General features: G+C 42.9%; 4 protein-coding genes across 4 annotated transcripts; 2 read left to right on the top strand and 2 right to left on the bottom strand.

Annotated features, from left to right (window-relative positions):
* Positions 1-9,441: 9,441 nt before the first annotated feature.
* Positions 9,442-9,819, bottom strand: LOC131293901 (uncharacterized). Its single transcript, XM_058321951.1, has one exon. The coding sequence runs from the start codon at positions 9,817-9,819 to the stop codon at positions 9,442-9,444; it is 378 nt and encodes a 125-aa protein (XP_058177934.1).
* A 977-nt stretch (positions 9,820-10,796) lies between these two features.
* On the bottom strand, positions 10,797-11,260 carry LOC131282274 (uncharacterized). Its single transcript, XM_058311688.1, has 2 exons — positions 11,051-11,260; positions 10,797-10,964 (listed from the first exon to the last, which is right to left on the bottom strand). The coding sequence occupies exons 1-2, from the start codon at positions 11,258-11,260 to the stop codon at positions 10,797-10,799; spliced, it is 378 nt and encodes a 125-aa protein (XP_058167671.1).
* A 420-nt stretch (positions 11,261-11,680) lies between these two features.
* Positions 11,681-12,134, top strand: LOC131293900 (uncharacterized). The gene is made up of 2 exons (XM_058321950.1): positions 11,681-11,872; positions 11,955-12,134. The coding sequence occupies exons 1-2, from the start codon at positions 11,681-11,683 to the stop codon at positions 12,132-12,134; spliced, it is 372 nt and encodes a 123-aa protein (XP_058177933.1).
* A 664-nt stretch (positions 12,135-12,798) lies between these two features.
* LOC131293899 (uncharacterized) lies at positions 12,799-13,266 on the top strand. The gene is made up of 2 exons (XM_058321949.1): positions 12,799-13,002; positions 13,078-13,266. Exons 1-2 carry the CDS (start codon positions 12,799-12,801, stop codon positions 13,264-13,266), a joined length of 393 nt encoding a protein of 130 aa, XP_058177932.1.
* Positions 13,267-14,932: the final 1,666 nt, after the last annotated feature.

Here is a 14,932-nt window from a genome sequence, read left to right as displayed (position 1 = left end):
AACACTGTTGGTTTTTCACAGTTCTACTCCACTCTCTTATTCTAATACATATTTTCTTCTAATGCCAACACTTTCAAATAACACAGTCCTAAAAACTTTTATGTTTCTTTCCAATGTAAACTTTATCATTACCAAAACTTGGATATGTAAGTAATTCACACCCGTTTCTTCATGTAACACTTTTTATTGCATAAAAAATGTGTTATTTTATGTTCTTATTTTTTTACTTTTTACTGCATCATATAATTATCATAACATGCACTTTTTATGAAGTGAAACCAGCACACCGAAAAACCCCATATGGAACACAAAAAGGTATTTAAAAAAACTGCAAACACACTCGCCTCCCACAGCAGTCAAAGAAGTAGGAAAAATCATCCGCCTCTTGAAAATGTGTCCATTGCAATCCAACGCTTTTTCCCCGCAGGACACCGTCAGAAAGTCCTTCGCACCCCCGGCAGGCGAGGACAAGATTATAATCAAAGTCATGAACACGCCAAATACACTTTTTTTAGTCTCGAAGCCTGTCGAGAAGGGGAGATATCGTTTTGTTTTTATGCTTTTACTCGGCTGAATTCTTCCTCCCAACGGGGCAACTTCAATTGCCACCCCCACCGTGTATTGCATTCTTTTACGTCTAGCGACGAAAAAGTGGAGACAGCATTTTGAAAGCCATTCCAAGTATGCGCTTTCATGGCGCGGCGCTCGTGTGTGTGTATGTATGCATTTTTTTTCTTCTAGCTCACTGCACTTCTGTTGCTTTTTTGTTGCTTTTGAAGTACGGGAACGCTTTCTTGAGCCTACATATCTCGAGCCGGAGTGGTCTTTGCACCCTTGCCCCAAGGCGAACCTCGTCATCACGTCGCTGGGAGTGCTACGGCAAAAACAACGGTCCGATCCATATCATCAAGTGCCGCCCGGTTTCCGTCAAGTCAGACATTTTCCGACCCAACCCCCAACGCAGGGTGAAACCGGGAAAACGGAACCCTTTTGACGCTCTCTAAGGAGGCAGCGGGAGAGCCTCCGACGCCGGCGGCACACAAATGCTGGACTCAGACGTTTTCAAGTAATCCGAAAGCCGGCTTGTTGTCACATGCTCCGAGCCCATGCGAAGGATAAGGGTTCAGGAGGGTGGGTTCCTTTTTTCTCTCCGCCACTGCATGCTTGCTGCGCTGCCTGCATTTGCATTCAAGAGTTGCTTGGAGGAGGAAAAGAGATTTTGGGGCCCCTAGAAAGGCCTCTTGAAAAGCATAAAACCTTGAATCCAAAATCTACCCGAAGCAGAAACCACTTAGAAAGTGTATACCTTGGCCGTGGTGGGGTTGACTTGTCCAAGGATATTTCGATAGTTTGCAACCCCCTTTCTTTGAAGGTCCCCATGTCGTCCGCTTAAGATGGCTTGGCTTTTTGAAGGATTTTTGCACCGTACGGTTTCGCGAAAACACTTCACGCCGGCTTTGTACCGGAGGAGAAACCTCTCGACACAGGTTCGCATATGCTCCGTCGTCGTCTGGAAAAAGGCACGTACGCGACGATGTACCATCCCTATCAGTATCGCCCCCGTTTTGTTCAACCCCGTCACCGGTGCATGCTCATGTCAAAGGATTACACCGGCTAATTCGTGACATTCAAATCTCGTCCCCATCTTGTCAAGGATTAGGGCATGCTGAAGTGCTCCAAACCAAGTGAAGAGGTTGATCAAATTGATGGAAATGGTACACTCCTCTATTTGAAAGGCAAAGTTACCAAAGCTACAATACCATCACATTTTTATCTTTTCATATGTATATTCTATGACGATCAATCAGTGTCATAAATTCGTAGATTTAAGGAAAATAGCCAAAAATGCATAAAAAACAGCCCAATTATTGCATTCTGCATATTTCAATATCGCACTATCCCTACTAAATTAATTCCATGAATAATTCATCCTATTTCAACCGGTAGAAATTTAAACTGACACTTACTAGAAAATCTCACCACCAAAAAACTTTGTACATTGCAAAAAATGCCTTATGTAATAGCTCTAAAAATTCAAAACTAGTATATTTATTATAAAGGATTATGCAATGGTTCTATTTCAGATCTGTTGCACGCAGTATAATGTACCGATTAGTCATGAAACTCACGCACAGAGCAGGGATTCGCTGAAACTGAACATCCTTTTTGCGACCAAACCATGGAAATCACACGCTTACTCATCTCGAAAGAGCCTCAAAATAAAGTCGAAGTGGAGTAAACCAGTAGAAATGCCAAAATACCACCTTCACAGTACACATCGATCAGAGGTCGGATTTCAATGTGTTGGAAAGCATCCGCCGTTGCGTATGTGTCGATCTTGACACTTGACGTAGTGACTTCTAGTCAGCTTCCGTGGTGCTTCTGCTTTCTTCGGCTATGCTCGTAGGCTCGTCGATGCCGTCTCGCTGATGGTATTCAAACACCATCCGTTCTTCGCCTTACACGCAACCATAAGACGGGTGTTGAAATTGTGTGCCTGAGGCCATCACGGATGTTTTGGTTCTTCACCATAACTTGGTTGGCTGGTGTCATTCGATGGTGGAAGCAACATGAAAGAATCCAGTCTGTCAAAGACGAGCAACCAATCACCTTAACTAACCTACCTTTTGCTACTCTTGTTGCAGTTGAAAGCATGTTTCCGATTAGCACGAAACATAGAAAAGTTTCTTTAAGTTAAAAACTTCAGATCAATCAATTTTTTGCATCGCTAAAAGTCAATTTTTAATCGTCAAAACGAGAGAAGAATCAATAAGCGTAGTTAAATTATTGCCCCCAGAATTGCTGTTGGGGGCCACGCTGTCTTCCATGTAAAAAATTACTTGAATTTACCACAAATCGTTGAGAAATTTGTTGGACTTGCTAATTAAACTGTTGGAGCTCCCAATAACATAATTTTCGCACAATTTTCGGTGAAAGAAACTATTTTGATTCTCAAATGAATGCTAAAAGTTGAAGCAGAAATCAAACCTCACGTACGACGCAACCAAACATACTCAAAGAACGTATAGTAGGCCGATTAAATTCGAAAGAATTCACACACATTTGGTAGGGGCGAAACAGACGAAAGAGTGCCTTCTGCAGCCTTGTTCATCTGACACTTTCACTCTATGCCTTTTTCCAAATGCGATCACAAAAAGGCGACAAGACACAACGCATTTAGACGTCAAAAAGTTAGTTTCCGGAGGAAAATACAGTTTCCGGTGGTGCTGCCGGTGGTACGGTGCTAAAGTGTTTTTCTTCACTCCAAACTTCCCGGTCCAGGGCTTTTAAGGACGCACTGGGCAAAAGCCGTTCCCGGACGGCATGACCGAATGGGACCGGCTTTCGTGGGAGCTTCTTCGCACGACAAATGGCTTTGTCGCTCTGCTGACGGCATCTGCTGGGGAGGGGAGAGGGTTTTTTCGAAGTATAAATTTGTGCCATTCCGAGTGCCTTCCGACATCGAACCCAGAGGCGGAGGCCACTTGCCCAAGTTTCGACCGATAGCGCTGTGGAAAGAAGAAACCGTTTATGTTTTCATTTTTCTTTAACACAGTTAAAGTTTTGGTAAACTTTCTTGCCTGTAAACACCTGAACCAACCTCAAGTGGAGTAAATGCTGTATCTTGTGTTTGGGTATCGCTAAACGAGATAATTTCTGTAAAGAAGCCTTGATGTTTTTTTAAGTGTCCTGTAAAATAAATTGAACAATACCTTTAATATAAATAATGTAATATAACTTTATTACAATATTTTAATTAATTTTTTAAATTTTAACTTTCATATTAGCACATACCTAAGCATACCAAAGAAAGTTTTTTCAATGTTTGAACGATTGAAATATCGGTTTGATTTAACAGATCTTCTGCATGTACTATGGTGACTTTAAAATTTAATTGAGCTATCGATTTTCATTCCCGCTGCGAAAGGCCGAACGATGAAAAGGAGGAAAATAAATCGCGTAAAGTCTGGAGAAAATCGCGAAAAGATTAAAATCAGTCCACCGGAAGCGCCCGGGCGGATGGTTGCGGGTTCGGTGGACCGGTGTCCATTGCGAACGGAATGAATTTTCCCAACCAATACGCCCTAACGGCAAATGAGAGTGAAAGCTGGTGTCTTCAACGTCCACGACTTGCGGCTCTTTTTTTCTCACGGTGAGGAATTCCTGAAGACGCTACACACAAGAATGGGCCAGGCGAAGGACATTGTTACGGCGATAAAGGCCGAGGCTCACGACTCCGGGTACCGTCTGTAGCCCCATCGCGGGCAAAGGAAGAGGCCAATGGAAATGGACCGGGGGATAAATGGTGTCCGGGTCCTCGTGAATGGGCGATGGGAAAAACTTTATTTCCATTACCGCAGCTGCGGCATTAAAAAGTACATAATGAGAATTTCTTACGCGCTGCTCAAGTGATCCCACACCGCCTCGGGAGGGAGGGAGCCTTTACAGCCTTTGGGGCCGAAGTTGGTGAAGGTAACATTAAAAAAATCAAATAAAAAAAATAACGCCAACTCTGGTGACCTTCCCTTTCGGGTTTCGAAGCTCGTTCGCCTTCGTTACGTTAAGGGACTAGTTTCCGTTCCAGGACCTTCGGAAAGTACGACTTGACGGAACGGATCCTGACAATGTTAAGAAGAAGTATGCTTCCTCGCTTTTTCGCAATAAACGAACCCATCCCAGGACCACTTATTGACTGCTGCCCATTCCTGCTTCTCGGACGAGCTGCGGTCTATGAAATGATGAAAAACCTCGAACAACTCTCATGTTTCGCTTCCTTGTGTCTAATTCTCGCCTCCTTTTTATTGACTATCTCGCTTCGCATCTCAACCTTCCGCAAGAGTGCTCCAATCCTCCCGAGCACGCGGTCGACTTAATGTAGGTCATTGTTTCATTTACGTTGTAGAAATTACGCGCGTTCGGCGGAGGTGCCGGACAGGACGACGACGACGGCGACCAAGACGTCCAGACGGTGATGCCAGACGGTGCCCGAGAAACGGAGCATGACTGGGCCAATGCTGACGTAGGCGAAGGCGTGTGGTACCCGAGCAAGGGCGAGAAGCAATTAATGGTCGGTTGGAGGTTTAACCTTGATCTTCATTCATTATGTATTCACGAGGTGATGTTTCCTCGCGCGTCGGGAGTACTGTCGGTGAGAATGCGAAGTTTTGTTTTCTTCTTCTGTTCCTCATTCTGCCCAACAGCGCGGCTCGCCAAAAATCCGGGGAAGGTCCTGCGACCCGGCACTCGGAAGTGGGCAGCAGAGGTGCAGACGGATACACGGACGTACCGGCAATCGCACGTTTTTCGCACGCCGACGACTGCCTGATGACGGGCCTGAGCGAAAACACCGGCAACCGTCTTCGACCGAAGGAACAACGAAAAAGGTTTCCGCCGGTCGTCGCTGGGAACATCTTCGCTTTCCGACTTGACTGACTGACTGACTGACTAACTTACTGCCGCACTGGATGCAATGGGAAGGAGTGCTAGAAGGGTGCAAGGAGGACCGGGCTTCCGCTGCAGACGCGATGATTGCATTGCTTCTTCCACTTTTCACTCGCTCCGTGTTTGTTTTGATTTTTAATTAAAGGATTATCGCTTCAACGCTTTGCTGCATGCGAGGGACGTAAACACCGAACGTGACAGGCGAACGGAAAAGACTGTAAAGATTTAACACAGAGGTGTGCGATGTTTGAGCTGATTTGTAAATAAATAAAGCTAAATGCTGATGAGAAATGCATAGGAAAAACGATTACCGGAAAAACAAGGATTCGTCCGGAACGTTAAATGTGGCGCACTAGTTCAGTAGCGTTAAGGTCGGTGAAAGAATTTAAAGCAAATTGAAACACTCAAATATCGTGGCCTTAAATATTTCTTCCGTTTATTCAATAATACGCACAAAGATGAAATTCCTGTTCCCTCTCATCGACGCCTCATTGAGTGAACTATAATGTTGCTATGTGTTAGTCAAGTAAAGTAGTTGCTTGTTTCACTTTCACTTTCCGAAAACAGCGAATCAGGAATTTTAAGCGATATAGCGAAAATAGCAAACTTGTTGTAGTTATATTTATATCGAAAGAGTTTACCTAAAAATAAGTCCCTAAGCTCTTGGTCTTGTTTAACTTTATTTTAATTTTAAACCTGATAGTTTGATATCAATTTCTTCTTCTTGGCGTAACGACCTTGTTGGTCATGCCTGCCCCGGTAAGGGCTTACAAGACTTGTTTCCCTGTTGTACGTGGATAGTCAGTCCTCTCGTACAGGGAAGGGTCCGGTCTCGGTTGGGATTCGAACCCACGCCGTCGAGGTGGTGAGCCCCGGCGCTCATGGGCCGATTTTCTAACCGGCGCTACCGCTCGGCTGTCGCGGACCCCCGGATATCAATTTATTGTTTCCAAATTCTTAAACTTCAATGATCAAACCAAGAACGTGTATGCTTCATTTGCTATTTCAAGATTTATTTTCTATTACCTAGTTTGAGTATTGGAAAGTGGATTGAAAGCTGTGGCTATTTCAAAAGTTCCCTTTATTTCCTTCTTTCCTACAACCATCCTTATATTGATACCAGTACTATAGTAATACCCAAATTAGTTCTACCAAATTATTTGTAAATTATTACACACTTTCTTACCTTTTGAACAACAAATCGCTACTACTACTACTACAACTACTACTATTACTACTACTACTACTACTACTACTACTACTACTACTACTACAACTACTGCATTGGAAATTAGGTAACAGATCGATACTCAAATAGAGACTAAAATAAATAAAAGAATAATCGGAAAAAGTATGAAGTTGATTTGCAACACACTTGTTATCAAAGGAAGATTTTTCAAAACATACATAACGGATGATGAGCCCCACCTCTTATCCCAACATAGGTTTGTGAATACTCAATCTGGCCCAGTAAAGTGATTGTCGTATGTATTTGTATTTCTAAAAGTATACACAAAAACAAATCCAAGTCCCTAATAGAGAAACCATTAGAGTTATCTCTGTGTTTTACCCCGAACATAAAAAGCGAGTTCATTCATTAAAACAAAATAAATTCAGCGATGTATGGGCACTCCAATTGTTTCAATTGTTAAAGTATTCCCAACTCCATCCATTATCAATAATGGAACTATTAAAAATTAAAAGGTATTCATGCCGATTGAAAACATAAAACGCTAAAGCTCATCCGACCGTCTCTCACTTAAAACATTTGTTCAGCGGCAAAAAAGCAAATGGAAACTCAACTGCAAATCCCGATACATTCTAACTCGATCCACAAACACACGAATCACCGGCGGTCGTCGAAAAAAATATATTCAACCCTGGTTTTCTGCGCTGGCCGTGGACGAGTAGGGGCGGGGACGAGTAGGGGCGGATCGAGGCCAAACGGATGCAAACGAAATGCACAAAATGCACGCCGAACGAACGGCATCGATTACCGACGTGTTCGCACGTCATATTTCTGATCCAGCGCTTCCTTTTCCAGCGGATGCATCCCCCAGAGCAAACCGGGCCAACGACCTGGCAAATCCAACCGGGCGACGCACCGGAATTGGTCGCCGAATTTGAAAAAAAAAAAATAAGCGAAAACAATGGCAAATAAAAAAATGGATTGTGAAGGATTTTCATTTTCATTTATCCTTTCATGAGTCTAAAATGCATGGGATTGGGCGGACGAGCGAGACGAAGGGACGAATTCGGAGAGGCAGGCCACAACCACCGGCAATTTTATGCATCGTCCCAATTTCATTTCAATCCGCGCGATTCGATCGCGATTTACACTCCGAGCCGTCGTCTTTCCCAACCCCTCCCCTGACCCGCGCTACCCCGAACGCGCTTTCCGCTCGGGCAGGAAACGGAACAGAGAAGCCAATAGAGTCCTGCGGAAGGCGGGCAGGAAGTCAGTGAATCTGATGCGGCCACATTTCAGCTGATTCTTTTATGCACTCTGCTTCTGTTTGGTATTTTTGCTCCGGGGGCTTACTCCTTTTTTCGCTGTTCCTCGTACCTAGTCCCGCAACCACGATGGTTGAAATGTCGGAGACAACGCACAGCAGATGGAGGCAATCCGTTGCATTTCGATCGAGACCGAGCGAGCGGGCTTGGTAGAATTTATGTCCAAAATGCATTGCGAATGCAGCGAATGCAAACTTGCACACAGTGCAACCCCCCCGGCTCGATGGAGTTCGGCGACGAAGTTGTCGCGAGTCGACCGAAAGTATGCGTTCTGCTCGTGTGGGCAGATCCCACCGGCAATCATAGGAGCCGGTGCCGACGCAACAGCTGCCTACCGATTATTGAAATGCACCCCGAAAAGGACCGCACGGACAAGAAGAACAACAAATTAAACCGGGCGGTGGCAAATCCTTCGGCAAATCCGAAGCACGGACACCCGAGGGTATCCCGAGATGGGGGTGATGAGGCAAAAAAAGGCAAACAAACTAACACTTCAAACAGCAGCAGCAGCAGCAGCTCACCACATTGCTCGGAACAGGATGCTGTTTGCGATGGAAGAGTGGAATCGTGAAGAAGGGACGGCTTTTCCCCGCTGCATGTGCATTCGGATACGATGCATCGAAAGTGCACCGGCCCATGTGGACTGGATGTTTATTTTTTTTTTCGCTGTACTTTCGCGAATTGCATTTTTTCTTTCTCATCTCTGGCGTGCATTTATATTCATTGTAGTAGACACATGCAAATGGACCGACGGATTTGGATTGAAGTATTTAGGTCATGCTTCCGGAACTATGGCGGAGAGGATGCAACAATGCACAATTGCGCCGTTCAAATTTCACTTGTCTTGTATAATAACTTTGATTGCATTTTGAAAGCGTTCAATAGGGATGGAATCAATGACGCGCTTCGTAAATAAAAAAAACTTTCTCGGTGGAAGATAAATTAAATTGAAAAAAAATGCGTTAAACAAGTTAACGAAGTACGAAAACTACAATGAGGAAATGAATTTAAGAATGTTTTTTAAACATGCGAGTTTATGGTTAAACTAGTATAATGCATTCAACTATATATACTTGTCGAGGACGTGTAAATAAGTAATTTTTCCATGTTATCAAGCACGAGACTCATTTTTAATATCCTTCCTGGGCAAAAAGCTTTTCCAAATGTCCTCGAGGAGCTTCGTTTCGGATCATCCACTAACGCCATCTATTGTATAAAACGCGAAACCTTCCTCGCACGTATCCTGAAAGCACATCTCAAGAATCGTTAACTAATTAATTTTTTTATTTATTTTTTTTTTCATTTCGTACTGAAAGTTTTTTGCCACCTCAACCATTTTCATAATAAACTAAATAAAATATAAACCACAAACAATTATAATACAATGAAATTTCGGATCACTGAAAAAGCGTGGAAATTAGAAGTAAAACTGTTGCCGAAAGATGTTTGATTGGAATAGAATTAAAAGCTTTATTCGATTATTATTTAAGGATCACAGTACATATTGACGATAATCGCATACGGAAGTATCGAGGGTCCATTCAGCTTATAGCTAATCGCAGTCGTCCCAAGCTGTCCACTCGTCAAATCCACCGTGTACCCCAACGGAGAGTACTTGTCCGCGTTCATCGTGACGAAGTTGATGTTCTTCGTGTTCCCGTTCGTGTAGGTCACGGTGGCGGGCAGTGCCGACGTCTTTGAGATGGTCTTCGTGTAGCACAGGAGATTGTTCGCTGGTTTCGTCCCGAAGAAGTAGCTCTGCTCCTGCGAAACCACCGACGACAGTGCCCTCGAATCTCCGAGGCAAACCATCGCCGTGGAGAGCGCAACGAGTGCGAACAGTGTCCCGCGTGCGTGTGACATCCTTTCCTGGGAATTTCTGCTGAATTTACACCACAATCCTTGCCAAGCTCAACGTGACTATTTGGACTGAGACGCGGACCGAGCAGTGCCGGCGTTTAAATACAGCCGATGGCAAAATTCCCATCGGCAGTGACCTCCTTTGTAGTTTCGTCAATATTTTTTTGCTGTTATGTCGAATGTCAATGCGTCTCGTGCTGCATAATTAAGTTACTTTTTTAACATTCAGCTTTATATTTGGCAATTGCAGTTACAGCCATTCATGAAAGAGATTATCCACACGGAACTCTGATACCCGCAAGTTTCACAATTCTTAAATGCATTGCATTGTGGCTATTTTGCTTGTTTGTTTAAATATCTTTCTCCGTTTTTTTTAAATAACTGAATAGAAAATATGCATATCCGTCAATTTGGTTGTTCAGTTTCAGAAACATCACACTATCCTCTACCATTATCAACTACATCTTAACAGCTTAAAAATGTTTTCTGATTTTCAACGAGATATAAATGCGATGACATTTTGCTTAACACAAAACATGCAAAATAGACAATTTAATTCGAAGATGAATTAATAAAAATTTAACATATTTACCAGATGTTGTCATCCATTAAACAAAAACGTAACGGAAGGATTACTGAACGAAACATTTTAAAATTACCATCCTTTTCTAATTATAGTAAAAATATAGCCGTTTAAAGAGGTTTTAAAAAAATATATAAAAATGCTGTATGGGTGCATGAGTGTACTATTTACTTCCGATAAATATGTATCTGAAATGAAATACCTGAGTTGTATCAATAATATGCTTAATTGAATCCGTTGAATATATTATAGTTAGTGTTATTTAAAAATTCAATAAATTTCTTTCTTTTTATGATTGCGGTAAGACAAAATAAAAATATACAGATAAGTATATTTCAAAACGCCATTTTGATTAACATACTAACTAAAACGTAATATTTTGATTTATTTCACTCTATTACTTTACACAGTAGAACTTTGCTTCGATAGCGTACGGTAAAATAGACTTCCCGTTTAATCGAATGGTGATGGACGTCGTTCCGACGGCTCCAGAAGAGATGTCCGCTGTAAATCCTTTTGAAGAGTATCGATCGGCGGCGAAAGTAACGAATTTTATATTCTTACCCTGGAACGGTTATACAAGAAATTAATAAAAAGAGTGTAATGAAGCAATTGCTCAATCAAACTTTCCAAACAAATTGAGATACTTACCGCTGTAGGGTTTGTGAAGGAGACATCCTGTGGCAAGTTTGAGCCCTTCACTAGCGTCTTGGAAAAGCATAGAATATCCGTCACATCTTTGGCACCGAAGAAATAGCTTTGCTTGGATGTCGATACACCATTGCTGTAGGAACTTCCTCGCACGATGGTAGCGAACAGGAAAAGTCCCAGCAAAAGTACAGCTACGCACGTTCGATGCATTCTCTTCGATGATGTTGGTTTCGTATCTGGCAGCTGCCGTACAGTTTCACAGGCTTTTATAAACTCTTCCCGTTTGTACTACAGCCAAATTTGGAAAAGAAACCGAGGTCCATAACCTCAATTTGCGCCGACATTGCAATGTCCAGTTTGGGACAAGCACATCTCATTCGTTTTTATCTCATTCGGCATTCACCCTTGGCTGCACTTTTTGGCCGGAGAAAGTTGTCCGCTTCCGCGGTGCAACCAGATGAAAGTTCTGAACACTCTACAAAAAAGTCCAAAACAGAAATGATCGCGGTTCAAAATTCCCCATGCTAAAACCGGACCGTTTGGGAAAATTCTATAAAAGATCCTACCCTGTCGGGGGAAAGTTCCAGTCAAAACGGTGCTCAGGTGGAAGAGAAAACGTCAAGCGATAAAATGCATTCCTCGAAGCTTATCGGAACGGTCTGCTTGCTGGCACTCGTCCTGTGTTGCGTCGACGCCACTCTGCCGACGACCACAAATCCTGCGGTAGTAGAGTTTGGAACTGCCGATGCTGCCCTGCTTCAGTGCTTCGACAAGACCATCTACGAGTTTAACAAAAGTCCATCGGCTGTTTCCTTCATTTCGGTAAACAACTTTTCTTCACACATTTGTAGGTAAACCTTTTTACAGAAAATTAATCAAATCTCTCTATTCTATCCCAATGAAGCCAACCAACATCAACTACGTCAAAGTGGAAACATTGAAACCAGGGCTGAATGGTGGCGTAACTGCCGAAATCACTTCCGGAGCTATCAAAAAACCGAACATTGTCATTACACTGACCGAGCCAGGAAGGAGATCGTTATTCAAGAGCAACATTCGGGTAACAATGTTCTGCGCAAAGTGAAATGTGTGTAACAGAGAAATAAAAGATCATATTAGAATACACATTCAACTTGAGCTTTTGTTTGACTTTCTTATCATATTCAACAAATTCAACAAATCTGTGTGGTTCAAACATTTTAAAATTCATGTTTTGTGTCCTATTGAGCTTCATGACACATTAAGGCTCATGAATGAATATTTATTTGAATTTTATTTTAAAAGAAGATTTGCAACATTTTTATAAAATAGACACAAATATAGGCATTGTAATACACACTAAGCAATAGCATTGATATATAGAATTAAAGGGGGTTTTAATTTTAACGTTAAGCCTAAGTGAAAGCGTTAAACGTTTTGTGTACCTGTTTTTTTATAAAATTTGTCGAACCATGTCCACTTCGAAAGTATTAAAACTCAAGATAATCTCTGTCATCAAACCTTCACGATTGGCCTCAAAATATTTCCGCTTTCATGCCACCAATTTCACATTGAATGAGTTAAGTCAAAAGGGTGTACAAAAACTCCATATTCCCGTGAATGTCATACAGTGCTATAAAACCAGTGCTGGACGCACCGACTGGGCTCAATCTGTGATCGAAAGCGATCGCGACGCCGGTGCACCAGCGAGAGGAGCTACTTCTTCCGGTTTCGATTTGCATATTCTTCGCAACCCCGAATCCCAAGCGATGACGATTCCTGCGTACAGTGTATTTTTGGGGGCGTGCGTGCTGCTGCTGTACACCGGACTTCGGTCGACGAGTGCTAGCTACGTCGGCGGCGACCCGGATCAGGTTGTGCAGTTCGGAACGTACGATGTGACGCTGCAGGAGTGTTTCTTTCAGAAGATTTTCGCTTCAATGCCATCACCACAAGCTGTGGCGTTCAACAACGTGAGTAGCTGCTTTTCCATTCCACTTATTTTTTACTTGCCGCATATATTTACACTTCTGAACATTTCGCTGTAGCCGGCAGCGAAAGCGATTGCTTTCATTTCGATCGAGACGGACCAAGGAATGGATTTGGGCGGCATCACGGGCTCGATCGCATCCGGTACGATTGGTACGAGCACTTCCATCATTCTACTGGTCACTGCCTCGCCGGTATCCACGCAATTCCTTAATTCTGCTAATGTAAGGATGTTCTGTAAGAAATAAAGACAATATTCCAAATTATTTTTCTCGGTTTCATTTACATGTATTACATTATCAGATTTATAGATATCAACAAAAGATAAAAAAATAATGATGATCTTGATGATGAGATGAAAAAATAAAAGAAAAATGTTAAGCTTTGTTTTGTTCAAAGTGAAAAAGTGTGAAGTGAAGAAGTGTTCTTTTGTAAGATGTGCTGTGTAAAATTGCACATAGCGAGATTATCGTCCTCTTCAAACAATTTCAATTACTAATTTATGAATTCTTAAATAAATAAAGAATATGTTAGCAACACCTATAAACTCTAGCCCATTCTTTTCGAATAATATATACCCTTTGGATACCTTTTAAGAGCGATTGTTTTTCTTTAATTAGCCCAGAATTCTACAAGATTGCTACAATGTCTCTGACACAATAGCAATTATATTAGCATTCAAATAGCACACATGCGTCCTAAAGAGGGGCACCAATCCTGCCGCTAACTGTGCGGTGGCCGCCGGGCTTCGCATCCATAAACCATTTGGCCTTTCGATTTGCCAATCGCTCAAGCTCTCCGCTACCATCCGGTTCTGCTCCGCGAGTGACAGGTGAATGGTGCCAATGAAGGAGTCATTTGAGAAGATTGATTTCCTGCCCTCGAAGATACCCCGGTTTCGCTGCGCCACCTTGCTTCATACATTTGTGCGCTGCCTGCAAGTGATCACTTTTCCTTATGCCAATCGGTGGTGCATAATTCAGCACTCAACCCAAGGACCCACGGAATCGAAAACGAATCGAATCGAAGCGAACGTTTCCTAACCGTGTGGCCAACGATCGTGAGCCACCCTTGAGCGAGGTGGACCGTAAGGACCTCCAGTGACGGTGCAGGGCTCTGTTCTATGCTAAATCCTGCAGGCGATAGGCAGTGGGAATTTATGTCCGCTCGTGCGGACACGACCGCCAATTTCACAAATGCGTTCACTCACGACGGTGATGACGGCCGGCGCGATAGAGCCGTTTTCGGTTGGCGTTCGTACGAAACATTATTAGAGCTGCTGTGCCGTAAATTACGCCAGCCCTCCGGTGCCGCCACCGCGAGCGCATGACGCTGGCAATTGTCATTCGAAAATGTGAAGTATGGATGTAAAGTTGAAGGAACTTTGTGTTGCCTTAAATATTTAAAAAATAAGAAGATATTCAATTATGTTATACTACCTGAAAACATTATTTTTGAATCTTGCGAAATCATTGCTAGGTACGACTGTTTCAAAGCTAACAAATTTAGTTAGTTTAAACGATCGACTCGAGAAAGCTGATACCGAACAAGCCAAGCAAAACGGGACATCAAGAGCGGATTGGTTTACTCGAGTACACAAAACACGCCCTGCACGCCCACGGGAATTCAACATCTTGCCGACCACCGTTACAGCGAGCGGGAAAAGTGCTGCCGTCTTAACAGCGGTGCGACAAAATCAAAACAATCCCGAGCCCGAAACCGGTCGCCAATTCCGTGAATGCTTCAGTTGACCGCAGACACGGAGGGCGCAGGGAGGTAGTGATTGTTTTTAATTATAAAAGTAATAAATATAAATGAGCCAGTGTACATTAAAGGCGATCCGGTGCTGGTATTTATTAAAACATGTGTCGTTCGACCACACGATGGCGTAAAAAGTGTAGCAACGGCCGGGTG

This window comes from Anopheles ziemanni, chromosome 2, assembly GCF_943734765.1.
Source record: "Anopheles ziemanni chromosome 2, idAnoZiCoDA_A2_x.2, whole genome shotgun sequence".
NCBI classification, from domain to species: domain Eukaryota; kingdom Metazoa; phylum Arthropoda; class Insecta; order Diptera; family Culicidae; genus Anopheles; species Anopheles ziemanni.
Note: the sequence above shows the minus strand (reverse complement) of the source record. Positions and strands in the feature narration are given on the sequence as shown.